General features: G+C 34.6%; 1 protein-coding gene across 1 annotated transcript in view; it reads left to right on the top strand.

Annotated features, from left to right (window-relative positions):
* LRP1B (LDL receptor related protein 1B) overlaps positions 1-19,418 on the top strand; it is a 470,964-nt gene that overhangs the window by 390,865 nt on the left and 60,681 nt on the right. The window contains exons 66-75 of the mRNA XM_056350419.1: positions 6,264-6,370; positions 7,033-7,162; positions 8,202-8,308; positions 9,223-9,355; positions 12,514-12,636; positions 13,162-13,284; positions 13,537-13,674; positions 14,139-14,273; positions 15,308-15,427; positions 17,642-17,883. Of these exons, the coding sequence (XP_056206394.1) occupies positions 6,264-6,370; positions 7,033-7,162; positions 8,202-8,308; positions 9,223-9,355; positions 12,514-12,636; positions 13,162-13,284; positions 13,537-13,674; positions 14,139-14,273; positions 15,308-15,427; positions 17,642-17,883 (1,358 nt within the window). The remainder of the gene's footprint in view (positions 1-6,263; positions 6,371-7,032; positions 7,163-8,201; positions 8,309-9,222; positions 9,356-12,513; positions 12,637-13,161; positions 13,285-13,536; positions 13,675-14,138; positions 14,274-15,307; positions 15,428-17,641; positions 17,884-19,418) is intronic.

The following is a 19,418-nucleotide window of genomic DNA, read 5'->3' as shown; positions in this document are numbered from 1 at the left end:
CTGCTAAAAATCAGTTGACCAGAATTGAAAATGGCCTTTGCTGAAATTTTTCAATTTTTTTCATTCTTATAAAGAGCTGTAATTCTGTATCAGCAATGCAAAAATGCCTGACCTATGACTTTTCAACCTGATGAATTCAAAATAAATATTGCATTTAATTTACCTTTGTCAATAAGTTACATATCACCTTTCTTGTCTCTATATAAGAATCATAAAATCTGCTCAGTGGTAAAGTGATAAACATTCGTTAACAATAGGATTTGATCAAATGATACTTGCCCATTACATTAGTTATCTTCCAGAGATGATTTGCCTTGCTTGTACCGTGAGAAGTCCATTTCTATAATACTTGATCAGATTAAGAAGTAAATGTTGTTATTCAAAGTAACTCAGGTAGCCTAGTTCTCTCTTACCTCTGAGGAACCTGAATGCCTAATAAATCTCTGTAATACCACTTTCAGTGAGTTAATTTAGATCTGGTTCTCAAGAAGAAATGACAAATTCTTAAGGGTTTTATCTCATAATCATTGTCTTTAAGAAATATTTTAAGAGGTAAGTTCCACAAATAGTTCTTGTGTCTTCTCTTCAGCTGACAATTTCTGTTCTTTTATTTTGTGCTTGGAAATCCAAGAAATTAATATCTTGGTGTATAGATAATCTTGAGTGCATACTCGTGATTGTATATCATGAATGTATATTTAGTATCTCAAAGGTAATGACCTAGAAAGCTTAATAAATCAGGCATTCTAATGCTGATATGTGCTGTCAGCCCATTTCTCCAAGTCGAGACGTGGTGGCCATAGGTACAGGATGTCTGAAGACTGGCTCATTCTGCTTAAAAGGTTGAAGTGGTTTTGTCAGCCTTTTAATTACTATCTACATTTGAAAATGTTGTGTTACTGCAAACAATAGTGCTTTAGTTTTCATATGCAAGTGTTCTATCTAAAGGGGGCAATATCATGTAGTTCAGTAATCGCTCAGAGACGTTTATTTTTATACCCTGGGGCAGCGTTAACACACAAAATTTTTCCTAACTTTGCAGAAGATTTTACATAGGAATTGGCTATTGGTGCCAGTGGAATTTTTCCATTTTCATTTATATTATAAATACCAAGAAATTATTTGATATTCTTTTATGCTGATAGAAAACTCAAATAAAGAGACATAGTTTTGGTATAGCAGCATTAAATCCTACGTGACTAGATAATCTCTGGAAAAGTTAGAAAAAATAATTTCTATAAGACATTATTGCTGTTTGCAAAGTAAATGTCAAGCACCTTATTTGAAATTTGCTATACGTGAAGTGTGATTTATTTATCACCCAGTATTAATTGTTTTCTTCCTTAAATCTTAGACTATCATACTAGAAAGTGATTAAAATAACATTTCATATTATGAGGGAGCAACCAATTAAGTTATATATTCAGTTCTTGGCTGTTCTCTAGAGCTGCAGATAAAGAAATCTGTAGTTTTAAGGATGGAATTAATGAGTTGAGTGTGCCCAGACCAGCTGATGGACCAAACTAAAGACTGGAGTGGTAAACTGTAGTTTGCGTTAGGGTTTTGGTTTTTTTTTTTCATTTTCTTTTGCTTGTCGAGTGCATTCTTCAGTTCTAACTGTTGAATCCCATATTCTTCTGTTTAGATTAAATACAGTAGGCTGACATAGTTGTAAGCTTCAAGATCTTGGAAGCGCTGGGGAAATACATAATGCTGTTCAGTTGTTTGAAATTGATGTATAAAATCCTTTGTAGGCTGTCAAGCCACTTATAGAATACAGTGTAATGAAACAAATATATACAAAATTAGAACTTCAAAAGCATTTGACAGTATATTACATTGTGCATTATAAGTTGTTCATAGCATACATGAATATACAAAGGGCTTGTCAGGCAACTATATCAGAAAATGAGTCGTTTCTCAAGAATGCATTCATTGAATTATAGATGTTCAGCTCAGATATTTACATTTCTCTGTATAGTTTCTTCACGTGCACACACAGCATCCTGGTGAAGTTATCAGAAGTGAAACAAAATATATGTCAAAAAAATATCACATACGGGTGTGAAAAATTAATAGTGTTACAATGCAAATAGCTGTGCCCATTATGACTTCATTTAACTGTATTTGCCTTACAGTCTATTGGTCTTTATATGTGGACCTTCCCGAATAAGTAAGAGTTATTAGGAAGGTTCTAGGTCCATACTGAGTTAGCACTAAGCAAACTTTGACTCTTTTGACTTAATATCTTTTTGGAGGGGGGTATTTCTTTTCAGAGTTTATTTGGATTTCTAAAGACAAATTAGAGCAAAAGTAGTATTTTCTCTTTCCGGGAACGTCAAAAAATGAAAATTTCATAATAATGACCGTCTTATTTCTGCTGAAAAGGAGGAACTAGTAATCTTTTAATGAATGTAATTAAAGAAAATATAATACACTGTAAACAATGAAGCAAATCAAATGTAATAATGCTGTAGAAAGATATTAATTCAATCAGTTTAAAAATACTGCTGTTGCTAGAGAATCTTCTCAGTGCTCAGTTTTGTTGCTCCTACCAGTTGTCAAGAAAATAAATTAGTTAATTTTGGTCTGGGCTGAGTTTGTATCCCAGTCAGAATGAGAATTAGCAATTATTTAACGTTTAAGTAAAAACGTAAACCAGCATATTGGAAGACACTGAGCTACAGTGTCTTATAATGTGATAACCTCATTAGTAAATTTTGAGTGGGCAGTGTGGTAAATTCACATTGTTTACATTGCTGAAGGCTCAGCTGGCTTGGTGCAAGTCAGACAGTGGCTAGTGTCAGTTTGCTATAGAGCATCTAGGTGTCAATGCTGGCCAAAGGCAACTGTGCTACTTTAGGATGGTAAAATGATGTATACCAAAGGTTTCTCCTTTAACGTATACCTATCAGTTTTGTGCCTGGGTTAAAAAAGAACAAGTGTCTTTGTTTTGGTGAAATACAGTGCTAAGTTCTTGAAAATAAGTAAAGGAAATCTACATTTAATGCCACATTAAATATATGAAAATACCGCACCTGTGACCACTCTTAATTATCTTGTGTTTACAAATGTTCATTCTGCAGGATGGTCTGCGTTACTGTTTTTAGCAGTATTGTAATGGAGAATTATAAGGAAGGGTGGTTTTGTTTCTGCCTCCTCTACCATATTGTCATGTGTACTGGTTTGGGCTGGGATAGATTTAATTTTCTTCATAGTAGCTCCTATGGTGCAGTGTTTTGGGTTTGTGACCAAAACACAGTTGGGGTATCTACTTTTACTACATGCAAGTTCTATCTTTCCCATTATACAATTAGTTTCTCTAACAGATGTTACAAGACCTAGAATTCTCACAAGGGGCAAACAAACATGTCCTGTACAAATACAGGTAAAACATACACTGTACTTTAAACTTCATGTCGTATTTTAAGAAAGAAAGGGTCCCCGTTCCATCCCATCATTCCCCCCCCCCCCCCCCCCCCGACTTAGATATTAGTACATTAGCCTCCTTAAAAATCCTTTCCATTCATTACTTATTGCAATATCTATGCTATTAAATGCAAAATGGAACCCCAAATGTGGAATAATTATAACTGTTTCTCAGGGGATCCTTTTCTTGTTACCCTCTGTTGGCTCTACAGATTATTTTCAGACTTCAAAATGTGAAAGAGGTAGATCATCTTATGCGCTGTGTTTCAAATGAAACTATTTCTAATAATTCAAAAATGCCTTTCTCGGGAAGGAGTTTCAGTGTTCTTGTAAAGCAAAAGCTGAAAGATGCTGTCTTTCACTGGTTGCACAGAAGTCTATTAATACTTACTCCTTTCACCAACAGTCTGAGCACTGATGGGAAAGTACTCTGCGATGTTCATATGTAAATCACAGAGATGTATTCCAGCAGCCGAAGAAATATTTCTTGCAAACAGAGAATTGAGAAGTTAGCTCATTGTGTACATTTTCCAGAATCAAATCTCTGTTTATAAATAATTCATGACCAGTATAGAAAATGTATTTGCTTATATTTTGCAAATCAATATAGAAACATGACAAATGCTTATTTGCATGTGAATTGCTTTTTCCACAAATTATTTCCTTTACATAATTTATCGTACCCTGAACTTCCTTCTCCTGGCCCACTGACAACAAAAAGAATCAAATGTCAGTGATTTGCTAAGGTTTATACCATAAGCTTTTGCTTTGAAAAAAAAATTTGAAGTAATACGTGTATAATCTAAGCAGCCATATAAATGCTAACCTTTGATTTGCCTAAATAAAACATTGTTGGAGAACTGATGCAATTGCTGTAGATCTGCTTTTACAATGACTTTCCTACCACTTCAAAATGAAAAGTTATGCCTACCTGAAAACTGAAATTTCCCTTAAAATATTTCAAACAGGGTCATTTGGCTTTTTTTATGAAATGCAGGGGAAAAAAAAGTAACTGAAAGGTTCATTAAAACTATTTCTTTCTTGAAACAGTTCTTGATTTTTAGAAATAAAAAAAAAAAAAAACAACAAAACCAACCCTAAGTTTAACTTTACCTTTAGATCTACACAACTCATGTCTAGCATATTCTCATGCTGGTATAACCAAATTCTTCTCAGTTGGAAGCTTCTCACTTTGTGTTTTCTTTCCTTGATCATTATGGTGTTTTTCAAAAGCGTTCATGCTTCCACCTGCCATAACTAGCTAAAGGACGCTTTAGCCTTACCCAGTCCGTTACTGCCCATTGCTGCTGTTCGCTCTCAGATTCTACTTTCTTTTTTACCCTTCCTCCATTGATTTAGTTACTGTCATTTACCATTTGCCTGAAGTTTTTTCACATCTCTCTGTTGGAAAGGTCTTACTAATTAATCCTTATTCTTGATTTTTGCATTATTTAGATAATGCAGTGTTTACTGTGATGGAAATAATCCCACAAATAATCCTTATTTGCTTTTTCAGCCCTGCTTTCCCAAAGCTCTCAGAGTGGCAAAGTCCAAATTGCATGTAAAGACTTGCTTAAATTCTCCTCCATCCCCACCGCTTTTCTACCTTTATTTAATCTAATGGCCTGGAGTCCAGAGATTAACTTAATTTTTTTCCAATGTCTTTTGTAATGGTCCTCCTTTTCAGGAGGAAAGCACACAATATTCTGCGAGGGGAACCTTCCACGCTGCTCCCCTTGCCAGTGTTTCCGTGTCAGCAGCAGCGAAAATGCAAAGCTGTGCAGCCAGCCAGCCTCACCTGCTCGGGGTTACTCCATCACTCCATGCAGCCTGCTTCTGTGTTTGCTTTGCCTGTACCTTGAATTAATACTGTGCCTTCTCTTCCCCTTTATTGTGTCCACCTTTTATAATGACGTCAGACTTCCCTGTGTTTTGTTTCTTCCCAGGGAGTAGAACAACCCGTTTATCATAAAATATCCTACTTCTCTTTCAACCTTTCCTGTCTTCAATCCATCTCTAAGCTCCTTAGATTCTTTATCTAACATCTTCCTTTGGTTTCCCTAAAATTACTTGAAAATTCCATCGTTATCCTTACTTTTTTTTTTTCTTTTTCTGTTTTTTCTTTCTTTTTTTTTTTTTTTTTTTTTTAACAAATTGGCAGTAGTGTTTGGGTTTTTTTGAAAGACTACTGTCCAGTGACTTTTGCAACTTACTGTATTCTTATTCTGTTAAAACTCTGTAATGATTTCATCAGTATTTAAGTCAGTGGATTATTCATTCCATAATTCATTCCATTCAATCCAAGAAAGTAGATTTTACTTGAAGCCTCAAACTGTACCTTTTTAGGCATTCCATATACCATTTCCATTGAATGCTTACCCCAGAGGAAGCTGACTCTTGGCACACACACGTATGTTAAACGATATTTGATTAAATGGTGTGTTACTGTGTGGTGGAAAGACAAAGGTCTGGGGAATTCTAATTATAGTGGATTTTAACAGGTGTAAAATGAGTTTCTAATCTGTGATGCATCTCTCACAAAACCTGTAGTAACATACATGCATTGAAATAAGTAATACTCACATGGTCAGCATCGCATATTTTTTCAAATAGATTTGATAGAACTCAAAAGTATTTTCATTACTATGTTACTATATGTAAATGAAATTTAGTTGTTATAAGTTATGAAACAAAACCCTGCAGGGAGGAAATCCTTATAGTTTGCACATTAGTGGTTTTGACTGTTGTAGTCATTGATTGCTTGGTGGGGCTTATGTATAAAATATTTTGTTGAAATTCTAATAAACCTAGGGTTGCTATTTTTCTTTATTCAGAGCCTCAAACGTGCACTTTGAAAGACTTTCTTTGCGCAAATGGAGACTGTGTTTCAGCAAGATTCTGGTGCGATGGAGACTATGACTGTGCAGATGGCTCAGATGAGGTAGGCTTCTTCCAGGACAAAAATATTCTTTAGAAAATCAGTAGTTTTCTTCGTTGGATAATGGATTCCCATATATGAATATTTCAAAAAACATCAATGAGAATTCTACACATGAGTCCATATATACAAATGTCTTTACTAAATTAAAACTAAATGTATTGAAATAGTTGTCCTAATAATAAGACATGCAAATAAATTCAAGTCATGTTTAACAACACTCTACAGTATTGCTTTTGTTCCAGCAATGTCCTGGACCTCTTTCCATCCTGGAAATATTTTGTGTCCTGGTTGGGAAACCACTCTTTCTACACACAGCAGTGGTTTGATTTGGCTTGTGGGGGGGGGGTTTGAGAAAACAATGCACACTTTGTTGTGTAGCAGAAGTTCATGGTATAATGCTTTGCTGGGTTTCTGATCTTTCATGTCCCTTTTGTCCCTTGTCCTTTCCCATCACTGTGGGACCTCAGCTGCTTCCCACCTACTCAGAGGTTGAAGCCACCTTTCATAAATCATATCTACAAATATATTTTATCTCAAAAGACTTTACTGTATATCATGGTATGAAGTATAGGCTGTAATTTCTGTGATTAGCTGTATATTTCCCAGTGTTTATATTAAACTCTGAATCTTGTATATACTTTTTTTTTTTTTAATTGTATCAGAGGTATTGTGAAACAGGCTGTTCAAGAGATCAGTTCCAGTGTTCCAATGGTCAGTGCATATCGGCAAAATGGAAATGTGATGGTCATGAAGACTGCAAACTTGGGGATGACGAGAAAAATTGTGAACCAGGTATTGTTTTAAATAATGCTGAGAAATAAAGTGAAGCAAGTAATAAATCAGAATGAAACGAGAAGAAAATAAATCAAAAAATCAAGATTGCTTGGTCACTAGGAGTAGCAAGGAGTGTGAAGAAATCTGAAATACTTTTATCTTTAGAATGTCTATCATTTTGTGTTCCTACTCGTGCTTTGAAAACCTTACTTATGTACAGCTATGCAATATGAAACTTGTTGGGGGAATGGCATTTAATTATATTGAAATTTAATTTGATAATGTATACTCGATGTATAAACTTCTGCTCTGAAAACAGCAGTAATTCTTGGCATGTTACTAAAGTTTCTCTGGGGATTTTTTGCTTCGTGGTTCTCATTCAAAATGTACTACTCTTTATGCAAAGGTTTTCTCTAGCAAGTTATTATTTTTGTTGTTATTGTTTTATTTCCTTTTTATATCCTTGGAAAATGCAGTTGTTTATTTTTGCAGGAATTTTCCTAAATTTTTGTAAGCTTCATCTTGGTGGGTGCAACTCATAGAAGCCTGTGACAAAACTCCCCTGATTTACAGTGCAACAAAAATATCTGCCTATATTTTACATAAAACTGATTAGTTTGTATTTATTTTAATTGTAATGATCTATACTTTCTAAAACCATATAAACCATATTTCTTATAAATTTATCCTATATAATTTTAAGCATTTACATTACTTAAGGTGAACTCTAAGCCCATTTTAAAGAATACAGGTTTTTTAGTATACTTCTTCTATGAATGTGTGTGTGTGCAGTTACCATTGTTACCAAGCATCAGGAAAACACAAAAAGAAATTTCTCAGTGCTAAAACACAAATATCCTTTCACTATCATTATACAACTTACTTAGGATGCAACAATTCAGTTTTGTCAATTATTTCATTGTAGCTTACAAACGTTTGGAAAAGCTTTGATGAGCTAAAAATACATCTGCTTACTGTGTCGACCAGATGAAAATTTTAAAGCAGCTTATTTAGAAATTGTCTTTTTCTTATTGCTGAAACATGTGTTTGTAACCAGCATCTCCAACCTGCTCTTCAAGTGAGTACGTGTGTGCAAACGGAGGCTGTATTTCGGCATCTTTGAAATGTAATGGAGACTATGACTGTGCTGATGGATCTGATGAGGTAGATGACAAATTTCTGTTGATCACACCCCTCCACCCACCACCCCCACCCTCCCCCCACTGTCTGACATGAAATTTGTTAACAGTTCTAGATCTGAAGATAAATACAAGGGCCAATGGGGTTTTTTTTGCATTCATTGAACTCTGTCAGATAACTTAGCCCCATGATTTTGGTTCCCTGGTAGTTACACTGCATTGTGTTTGTTTGCTCTGAGGACACCTTTTGGAGTAGACAAATTTGTTTCCCCCAAGTCAAAACGTGAGCATGGTTCTGGGTGAGTTTGCTTCAGGGACTGCTCCGTACTCACAGTGTGGACTAGTTTGTGTCACGTTTGGCTCCCTCTGTCCTCTAGATTAATTGAACACAATCCTAACAGGCACCTCAGCCTCCATGGGCCTTCTTGCCATGCTCTTTCTACGTGTTGCACTGTTGATATTTTCTAACAAAAATTACTACCTGCATGAACAATTTGAAGAAAAAAAGACCAAAAAGAGTTGTTACTTCTCAGAGCCATAAAGGTGCTAGTTAGGAGTATGAAGGGTGCCTGAACCGAATGCTACACATCCTCATCAATGTGGTTATGAGCCAGTTCACTCTAACTGGTCTCATGTCTAGGGTCATTCCTTGTAGGGTGGTTGGCTTCAGAAATGTAAATGTAGCCATTGTTTCCATTGCTAATACTGAGCAACATAAAGTAATAATATCAGAACTATCAGAACTTATATAATGTGTGGTTACAATTTCACTTGGACTTCAATAACTGTTGAAATTGCACAGTGTGTCATCAGGGACAACTTTATTGTATTAAATCCATAGGACAATGAAAAACAGTGTTGGCAAATTTTATTAGGTTTGTCTTTAGTATGTTGTTGCTCTCATTCATTAATACTTAGTTCATTTCTGTATTCATACAGATAGATTGTGTAACAGAATGTAAAGACCACCAGTTTCGATGCAAAAATAAAGCCTACTGTATCCCTGTCAGATGGCTTTGTGATGGGATCCATGACTGTGTGGATGGCAGTGATGAAGAAAACTGTGACCAAGGTGAGAAACACTTTTTTTAAAAGTCTTACTTTTTTAAATTATTATTTTATTTATTTTATTTAGTAATACAGGTTGTAAGTTAGTGGTACCCTGGCCATTCTCAGTGATAAAATGAAAGCTCTGTGACCTTCTTCAACAAAGACAGTATAGCAGCTTCACAAGCAATTTACAAGAGGAAACAAAACTTACGTTTTTTATGACTCCCGGCTTGTTGTTCCTTTGCATTTCCTTCCTCAAGGACCAAAAGGTTGTGTTATTACTGGAAGCATTCTGTCTCATCAGGGAAATCTGTAATAAGTCCAGTTAATTTACAGTTTTATAGGCAACAATAAATTAAAAACCCATGCAATATAATGAAAAATTGCTAAATAAGTAATCCTAAGACCCCAGTTTTTTTATTTTCTTCTGTGGAGATGAAATGTTGCAACTAACCAGAACCCATAAAACCACATTTTGAATTCTCAGTCTCCTTAGAGAAAAGAAATACGCACATAAGTTGATTCACATGAAGCTAAACACTATGCTCAGACTGTCATGCTCATGATTAACCTTCCAAATAGGTTTCTGTGAACTACATCTGTTAAACTAATTCTCATGGTTGCTGATGATATTTTTTTTAACTGAACCTTCCTTCAGCTACCAGGCAGTAGCAGTGTAACTCTGCCCAAAATTCTTGGTAAGTGTAGTAAATCATTAATTGTTGCAAATGCAGAAATTCTTACTCAAATTAGAGAATTCTTCTCAAAAGCAAAACTTTACTCAGCATTTTGTCAGCTTCTTAATTTTTCCAGATTTTCCTTCTTTTCTTTTCTTCAAAGTGAGTAGTTCTGTGTTAGTCATCTACAGTCACATAGTGTGTGTAACTTCAAAAGCATAATGCAGCACAATAATAAGTAATAATAATCAGAGATGAAGCAAGCAATTATTATAGAGTAAAATAGCCTTCCCTTATTTTGTTGAAAGTCTATTAAGCAGCACCACTAAAAAAAAGAAGTTATATGGGAACTCAAGATTAAACTTGAATGAGAGACCAGAAAATGAAGAAAAGGGGAAGAACGTTCCAAAGATGTGTAGATGCAAAGAGAAAAACATCCCATTTGGAAGTGTTGAAGTGAATTGTTCTAAGAAGACTAAGATAACAAAGTTTTAAAAAACTTCTAGTCCATTTTAAAACTGCTTTTAAAATATCTGGACTTTATCTCTTTAAAAAGCAATGAAGTGTAAGTAAATAGCAACACACTTATTTTCTCTGAAGCCCACATTATTCTTTGGCTAGCATAATGGACCTTCTGTGAACTGCAAATTGCTTATAATGCAATAAGAAGCCTTTTGCCTAGTTGGTTATTGCTGCAATACTTTGTATTTATGTCACAATTATGATTTCTGTTATAGAAATCTATCCTATAAAGGAATTATGACAGGCAGAGCAATCATATGAAACAAATGCCAGTTTATCTCACTGATAACTAATTTTTTCCTCTTTGGAAAGGCGGCAGACGTGAATGGAGTTTTATTCTACAGCATTCTAAAACAATCTCCGTAATATTTATTTGTAGCCCACTGTGCATATTTATAAATATAGTACCTTTCAATCTTACTATACAACTAGAATTATGGTTATACTGTGATTACGCACACAATTATTTATATTCATGTCTTTCATCATGAATCATACTTGAATTTTATATATTTTTTCCTTGGATAATATTAAAAAATATTTCTGTTAATGTTTGTAAAGTATATTTGCAAAAGGCAGTGAATTGTATTTGGTAACATGGTGTGAGAGTTCCCAACATCCTCTTACATGGGTATTTCATGCAAATTAATTTCCTAAAAAAAAATTTAAACCATTCTGAACCCTTCAGAGCAAAAGAAAGATTTCTGTTGATTTTAATGGGCTGTGAACAGGGCACTGGATGAATAAGTAAAAAGCCGCTGGAGCTTGATCTAACTATATAGGGTAGCTATAATGCATTGAGGTAAGCCACAGTGAGAGTTTTGGTGTTACCGTAAAGTGTTTCATTGGTTCCTCCTCTGCAGGTATACAGCTTTATTTCTTTTATACTCTGCTCCTCTCAGGAAACTGACAATTCGGTTACCATAAAAAAATGTGACATAGAAAATTGATTTCAAGAAGTTTCCGTAACTTCATTGATTGCTAGGGGTAAAATTTAGTCATAATTTTGAAACAAAAATTTACTGCTACACATATTAAAACTAAATCCAACTTGAACTAGTTTATAAAGCTTGAGCATTCCAGCTTAAAAATAAATTATCTCACCCTCTGTTCCATTTTGTTAGATGATTCAGAGTTCAATCAATACTGAAGTTACATGGAAGAATTTCTTCTTGCTCCATTCTGTGTTCAGTAAATATCCTAATGAGAAATTTCAGAAGTTACAAAGAGGAAGAGACTGTTGGAGGTCACCTAGTCTTATCCACTTTGTGCCTGCATGACTAGATCTTCCCCGATTACAGAGTTTATACTTGATGGGGCTGTTACAAGCCTGGCCAAGCCTGTTACTTCTCAGGAGAAGACAAAGGTGCTGCTTCGTGGCTAAGGACTGCAATCACTTTGTCTCTTCTGAACATGACGCGTGGCTCAGAGGGTGGGAGTAGGAATAGGCAGGGAATCAGACATTCATGTGAAACAAACCGGCACTGAAGTGGCCTTTCACAAATTTGCCTGTATTTCTGTGTTCTGGTTTGTACCATTCTCTGACGCACAGATGTACTGATGCACTCGGCCAGGTCTGCTCTGAAAGGGGCATCACCAAAGGCAGTTACGGACAGGAATAGCGCAGGCATCCCTTGGCTAAATGCAAGGGCAGCGTGCCTAGCTGGTGGGCTGGCAGCGTCGGTCTAATAACTGCCCTTTCTAGACAGGGCAAAGAGGTAATTCCTAGCTAACAGTCATGAGAAGGAAGTGAAAAAAGTGTGTGGTCGAGGAATAGATTGTTAAATGAGTATTACTCTCTGCCTCTCCAACCCTTTTATTTGGGATCTGTTCATTTAGTTATAGTACATGTGTCGTTCTCTGCAGGTAGTGAGTGATAAGCTGTTGTCCTGGTTTTATCAAGTATTTATGTTCTTTCTTTTGTCTTTCTGTTTTTCTGTTGTTGGGTTTTTTTTTCCCTGTCATCTTTTCAACGTCCCAGGGGGAAATATATGTAGAGCTGATGAATTCTTGTGCAACAATTCCCTCTGCAAACTACATTTTTGGGTTTGTGATGGTGAGGATGACTGTGGAGATAACTCCGATGAAGTTACTGAAATGTGTGGTATGGCATTACATTTTTCAGTGCTTTTCATATAGTAAAGCAAGAAATTGCATGTAACATACATAAATATATAAGGACATATGCATCTAAGTTTTCTTTATTGTACTTTTAGAACAGTAGCTTCACATGTGGGATACAGCTTTCTGTTCATGGTATTCATGTAATTTCAGATAAGATTTTAATCTTTTTGTAGGAAATGCACAGATGGGAAAAAAATTACTTCTACATTGAAATATTGGTCACCCTACTTCCTTTGTTATTTTTCTGTCATGTTTACTGATTCTCAAAAAGAAGCATAATTACCCTTATCACATAAAATAATTTCATTCCCTAAATGAAGAACGTATATCCTAAACACTGTTGAAGTGTTATTCCATTAGGTACCAGAAGTTAAAATCAAGTACCATTCATATGCCAAGTACAGCTGTGTTCCTATGCCTGCTTATTGATTTAATAATGAGACATTAAAGAAGGTTCAAGAATACTAGCTGGGTAATAGCTGGTTCCTTTTTTTTTAATATACAGTAAAATTTCCATGCCCTCCAACCAGACCGTACAGATGTAGAAACAACAGGGTTTGTCTACGACTTGAGCAGATTTGCAATGATGTTGATGACTGTGGTGATAACTCGGATGAAGATCACTGTGGTAGGTGGTATTACCTTTCAAGGTATTCAGATCAAAGAAAACAACTTGAAGGCAAGCTTTGTTACAGAGATCTGCTTGTCCTTCAGTAAAGCTTAACTGGAGGTTAGTAGATCAGAATTCGAAAGAAATTAAGCCTGAAATCATTTTCAGTTGCTTAAATGTTTCACGGTGATTCCCATTTGTGTGTGTCTAAAATAATCTAAGATTCATAAATACTGATTTATTTTTCTCTTATTAATTTACAATATATAGATAAAATGACATATAAAGCAAGACCGTGTAAAAAAGATGAGTTTGCTTGTAATGATAAGAAATGTATTCCAATGGAGCTGCAGTGCGATTGGTTTGATGACTGTGGAGATGGTTCAGATGAGCAAGACTGCAAAATAAGTGAGTTTGGTTGACAAGATATGTTTTTGTGACTGTAGTAGAAAAGAAATAATTAACAGAAATTTTCATCCATGCAAAACCTACTCAACAACACAGAAATTAATTAAATTTAAAGCTTTTTTTTTAGTTAAAAAAGAGGTAATTCTATACAAATTTTATAGCAATTCAGGTTGTAGTGGTTTTTAGAGTAGTTCTTGAGGTTTTGAAGTACTTTGTTTGATGTTTACAACAAGATAAATTTTAGTATTAAATTCTTGATGTGAAATAAATTATCTCAATTAAATGCTGTCAATTTATATGCATATGTAGGTAAATACTGTAATGTCATGCATTTGTTTAAAATTTACCTGATACTTTTTTAACAGAAAGATAAATTTGTTATTTGTTTTTGTTATTTAAGATCTCATTTTTAACAGTTTTAACACATATATCAGCGGGTTTTTAGACATTTTGTTTATGTTTAGGTGTCGCTGAATATACATGTGAAGGCAATGTGAATCCTTGCGGAGATGATGCATACTGTAGTCAAACAAAAACATCCCTATTGTGTCAGTGTAAACCTGGGTTTCAGAGAAACAGGAAGAATAGGCAATGTGAAGGTACAGATCTTTTCCATCATCCCTCACTGTAGAGTATTAAAAGTCAACTGCACAGTCAACTTTCTATGCTAGAGAAGGAGATACGTATCACATACTTTTTTTCAGCAAGTAAAAACTTTTTCATAGCTATGGATTAAGAAATCAGGAAAAGAAACTTAAAGGATTTACTAGATGTAGGCTTATGCATTTTATGTGGAAACAGTATCAAAGATTAAGATTGGTTGTGAATGTCAAAAGTTTCAGGTCAGACCACTAAATGATTTAATAATTTAAGGGATAAGTTGGTGATTTAAGGTCTATTATATTATTTAAGTGAGCAGTTGGGACTGGTATTAAAGTTGGTATACGAGAATATTTTGAGATGATTGAAATAATGAAGATGTGTGAAACAGAACTGAAATGAAAACAAACAGATTTAAAGTGAAATTTCTTAGAAAATGTAGTCTTAATATATATGATGCCACACTGGTCAGGAAAAAAGGCATAGTTGTTATAATGAAAAAGTTGATCAGAAAGATAAGATGAATGTACCTTCCCAAAGAAAAGGTTGTGAATTAATTTTCTTACTGATGAGCAGTAACTTAAAGAAAAAGTGGGAGATCACTTCAGTGGGATTATCAAAGTGAAATACATACTTGCATACAAAAACTTCATTGTTTGTCTTTTAAGAAAAATTATACACAGGGGCTTTTCCATCAAGGGATAATCACATAATTTTGACTGTACCAGAAGCAGATATGTTGAAGATAATTGTAACAGACATTTTCATTCTCAAAGTTGATTTCAAGCTCTAATGAAAATAGATTGATATAGGAAGGGTGGAGAAATAATACAAGAAAATCTTTCTGAGATATGTTGGTTGCAGCAGAAATAACATTAGTGATGATTGCAGAAGACTTCTTTTACTCTTGCAAGATAACACCAATGTTTATGAGTTCCTTTTGTTCATCTGCTTTGTTCCATGATTTTCCAAACATCTTAAATAATAGTGTATTAAGCTATAAGTGTATAAATTACAATTGTTTTCCTTGTAGATATCAACGAGTGTATGGTATTTGGTACCTGCTCCCAACACTGCAACAATATTAAGGGGTCATATAAATGTGCATGTGAGAAAAACTATAAGGAGAGGAATAACAGCTGCATAGCAAAAGGTAAGGCTAGACAAATCAAAATCAAGAGTAGTAAATAATTTGTTATGTACGTGGCTGGTAACACTAATGTGTTGCATATACAGTTTGGTTTTACATTAGTATTTCTTGCATAGTGCACAGAAATAATTCTCAAAACCACTCAGATTTTTACCTGTCATTGTGGTAAGCAGTATATTCTTATCGCTCCCATGTAAATGTACATACTTAATATGAAAGTCTATTTCCAACTTCGGCTTTCTCTATTTACAAAAATATATACACAAATAAGAAAAAAAGAGGTTATATAATAGCAAGCTTGTAAGTATTCTGTTGAAGATTTAGAAGCTGGAGAGAAGAATCATTTTTTTCATAGAAACATGTTTTAGGACTTTAGGAATAAAATAGTATTTGGAGTTACCATGTTTTGCTTTGTCTTCTTGAGAAATCTTATAGAAGTCATTTAAGTCGACTTTTTCTAAGTACAGTCACCTAAGAATGTAATCCTATAAATCAGCTGCCTAGTTCATGGTCCAGTGAATGTAAAGAAATGTACACACATCGATGCTATTTCTGTCTTTCATAAGGCATCGCACAAAATGGAGGTAAAACTGGGTATGTAGCTTTTAAATCATTTTAGAAATGGAACAAGCAATAACCCACCTGCCTGAGTAAAGTTAACATAACATTTATGGATCTCTACCTGAATAACTGAAAGTATGGTCATACCATTTCACCTGCAATTTAGTGAAATTTTGGTGTGAATTTGACTTGCAACTCCACTTGGAGTCTTCACTGCCGAATGAGTGTCGTAGTTTCAAGGTGCGGCCCCATACACATCTCTGTGGTGCACAGCTATCAGCTGTACCTGATTTGGACCTCATGGCCAGTAACCACATGTTGTGGCCATACGTCTAGAACCTTAACAGCTGGTATAATGTTAATTCCAGTCCTTCCTTCTTTGTAGCACACCCGTTAGTAATGTAGGTTCACCATGCTGGGTAGTTAGATAGTGATGGTCAGATTTTTTACATGCTCTGCTCATGTTTTCGTGAAGCAAACTTACCATGGGAAGATTCTACTAATGAATCATTAGTAGTTTCCTCTATACGTAACGTGGACTCTGTCAGGATTTAGCATCATTGCCTATCACTGAAGAAGCAGTCAAATTATGACATGGGAACAAGCAAGGTTACTAGTTGGGGGTGGTGGCTTGTTATTGTAGAAGCACAGACATTATTCTGAGGGCTTATAATTTAAAACTCTGGGAATCATTATCCTACCTCTGAATTCTTCGCAAGCTTCGTTTCTATTGTAATACAGTTAATGTGTATGTCTTTCCCACATTGATACTTACTTTAATGGAAATCCTTTTTCTTCTCGTACTTAGCAGGAGCAAGGGAACTTTTTTTTTTGTTGTTGTATTTCATACTGACAAGGAGGAAATGTGTTGGACAGACATTATTATAAGTTGAGTCTCAGTGGATAAATGTGATACAAATTGGAAAACTAAAAAATTGCAAATACATTCTAATATATCCAGCAGATTTCAAACTTTCTCAAAATTTAATGAATAGATACCAGAGAGCATTTTCTTGTGAATAACGTACTTTGCAACATATGAATCAAAATTATAACTAGCTATTCGTAAATACCTCTCATCCACAGGTACCTATAAATGTTCACTATCTGAAATGAGGAGATAGAAGACACAGCCGCACATATTCTGTAGCAGCTTTGGTCCAGTTTGCTTGTGTTGCAATCCATTTCAAAACTTTGCTTCCTTCACTAAAGATAGGATGTTTCCATTTCTAATTTCCGATTGAGCAGTTTAAAACAATTCTTATTGTCAACTTTGTGTTCCTTTAATATATACATTTATGATCATCTAGATACAACATCCATATAAAAAAAGATGTAGCAATTCATATGGGCTTAATACATAATATCCCCTATTTTTTTTTATGTTTAAAGTGTTCAAATTCTTATATTACATACTCCTTAAAATATAGTTTTAGGTGTCACAGTGTGAGCTTCGACTCATTGAAACAATATACTGGTGTCAGAGTATGAAGAGTTGCATTTACTACCCAGTATGTGTGAGTGTTTTTGCAGTCAGAAAGTAATTTTAACATAGGAATTTACCAGACAAACACCAAGAAGCTACTTGAGTGAAAAGCACTGATTTTGCATTAGTTGACATTTACCTTATTTTTGTTTCATTATAATAATCCCTAGGCTCTGAAGATCAAGTTCTCTATGTTGCTAATGACACTGACATCCTGGGTTTTGCATATCCATTCAACTACAGTGATGTTCATCAGCAAATATCACATATTGAACATAATTCAAGGATAACTGGAATGGATGCATATTTTCAAGGGGACATGATTGTTTGGAGTACTCAATTTAATCCAGGAGGGATTTTCTACAGAAAACTTCACGATAGAGAGAGAAGGCAAAGTAACAGTGGCTTAATAGTAAGTGATCAAAATCAAAGATTACATGATGCAAATTTATTTTGATATACCTTTCTGTTCTGATTATCTATAATAACATGTGCTGATTTAATAAATTAAGATGTCTATGTGTGAATGATTTTATTCAAGTTGTATATATGTCTACTAATGCCTTTCCATTCAAGACTGACAGACGTGGTCACACAACTGTAGTATTTTAAAGTTTTCCACAGGGAAATAACCAGTGTGTTACAATCTTTCCAAGCTTCTATAGCATCAAGATTTTGTATTTTAAGGGAGACAAGACAGAATATAATAGACCTATATATGCAACGTGGTTTAAAGAAAAGCATGAATTTCAAATCCTTGGAAGGCAGAACATGTATATAGGTCAAAGACAAGCTTCATTTCTATAGTGACCATATAAACCATAATATCGGTAAAGCTATGACAAATATTTAAAAGTCAGAACAATAAACATTTCTATGTTGAACTGAATATAATTTGCATATCCAAAATCTTCTTTTGAATAAGCATAAATGTAATTTTGCACTTCACAGCAGAAAAGTGGATTTTTATAACCTACGGTAATTTAAAGTGGGCTTTACCTGAAAATAAAATAAATGCTGATTGATACTCATTTTGCCTAATATATTTCTACAAAATTCTCAAGGAAGTGTTAGTGCTGAATTGAAGATAAATATGTGATCCTTACATTGGTGTTTCTATAATGCCGTAAATTTAGAAGTTAGTTATTTATTTTACTTTTTATTAAATGTGATGGCAAAGGAGAATTTTTAATTTTTTCTTGGGCAATAATAAATCAGCTTAGAAAAAACACCTGTGTGGCTGTTTCCTTAAATGTAGGAGAGGTGACAGTGATGACTGTATGTTCACATGAATGTAGGAATCGCCAGCAGTGGTGACAGTAGGCTAATCTCTCAGGTATCATTCAGTTCTTACACCGAATCTGAAATCACTTCTCAGTACCTTTTATTCAAGGGTATCTCCTTTGCAAATGAACAACATTCCTGACTTTTGATGCCAGCAGGGCAAAAATCCTGGGGATGCAGACAGCAATGGGCACTGACGATACCTGGTGTCTGTGTTGGCATATATATGGACAGAGTGGTTAAAAACCCACGCTTCCACCTGCCCAGAAAAACAGGGGTCTAGATTTTGGTGACAGAAAGTGTATGTAAAGTAGATCTAAAGCAGAAGATTATTCCTAGCATTTCTAGTAGGTCAGGTGTGCCATTTGTGTTTTGGGAAAAGATGTTTGGATAACCTCTGTACTGAAGATACGGAGTAATTCTACTGTGATCTGTTTTTCTCATTTAAATGTTGCAGATACCTGTACCTAAGAAATCCTGACAGACATATCTCTGTATGGAGTTCATTATTAGAAAAGAACTTGTAAAATCTTGTGAAATTAAAGTTTTTGAGGGGTTGTTGTTGCTTATTTTATTTCTTCTTGGTTAATATGCAGGTGTCTTTTGCAAGGATAAGGGTAGTCTGCTGACCAACAGCCTCTCTAATGGATCTACACCTGCTTA

This window comes from Falco biarmicus, chromosome 8 (assembly GCF_023638135.1).
Source record: "Falco biarmicus isolate bFalBia1 chromosome 8, bFalBia1.pri, whole genome shotgun sequence".
NCBI classification, from domain to species: Eukaryota; Metazoa; Chordata; class Aves; order Falconiformes; family Falconidae; genus Falco; species Falco biarmicus.
Note: the sequence above shows the minus strand (reverse complement) of the source record. Positions and strands in the feature narration are given on the sequence as shown.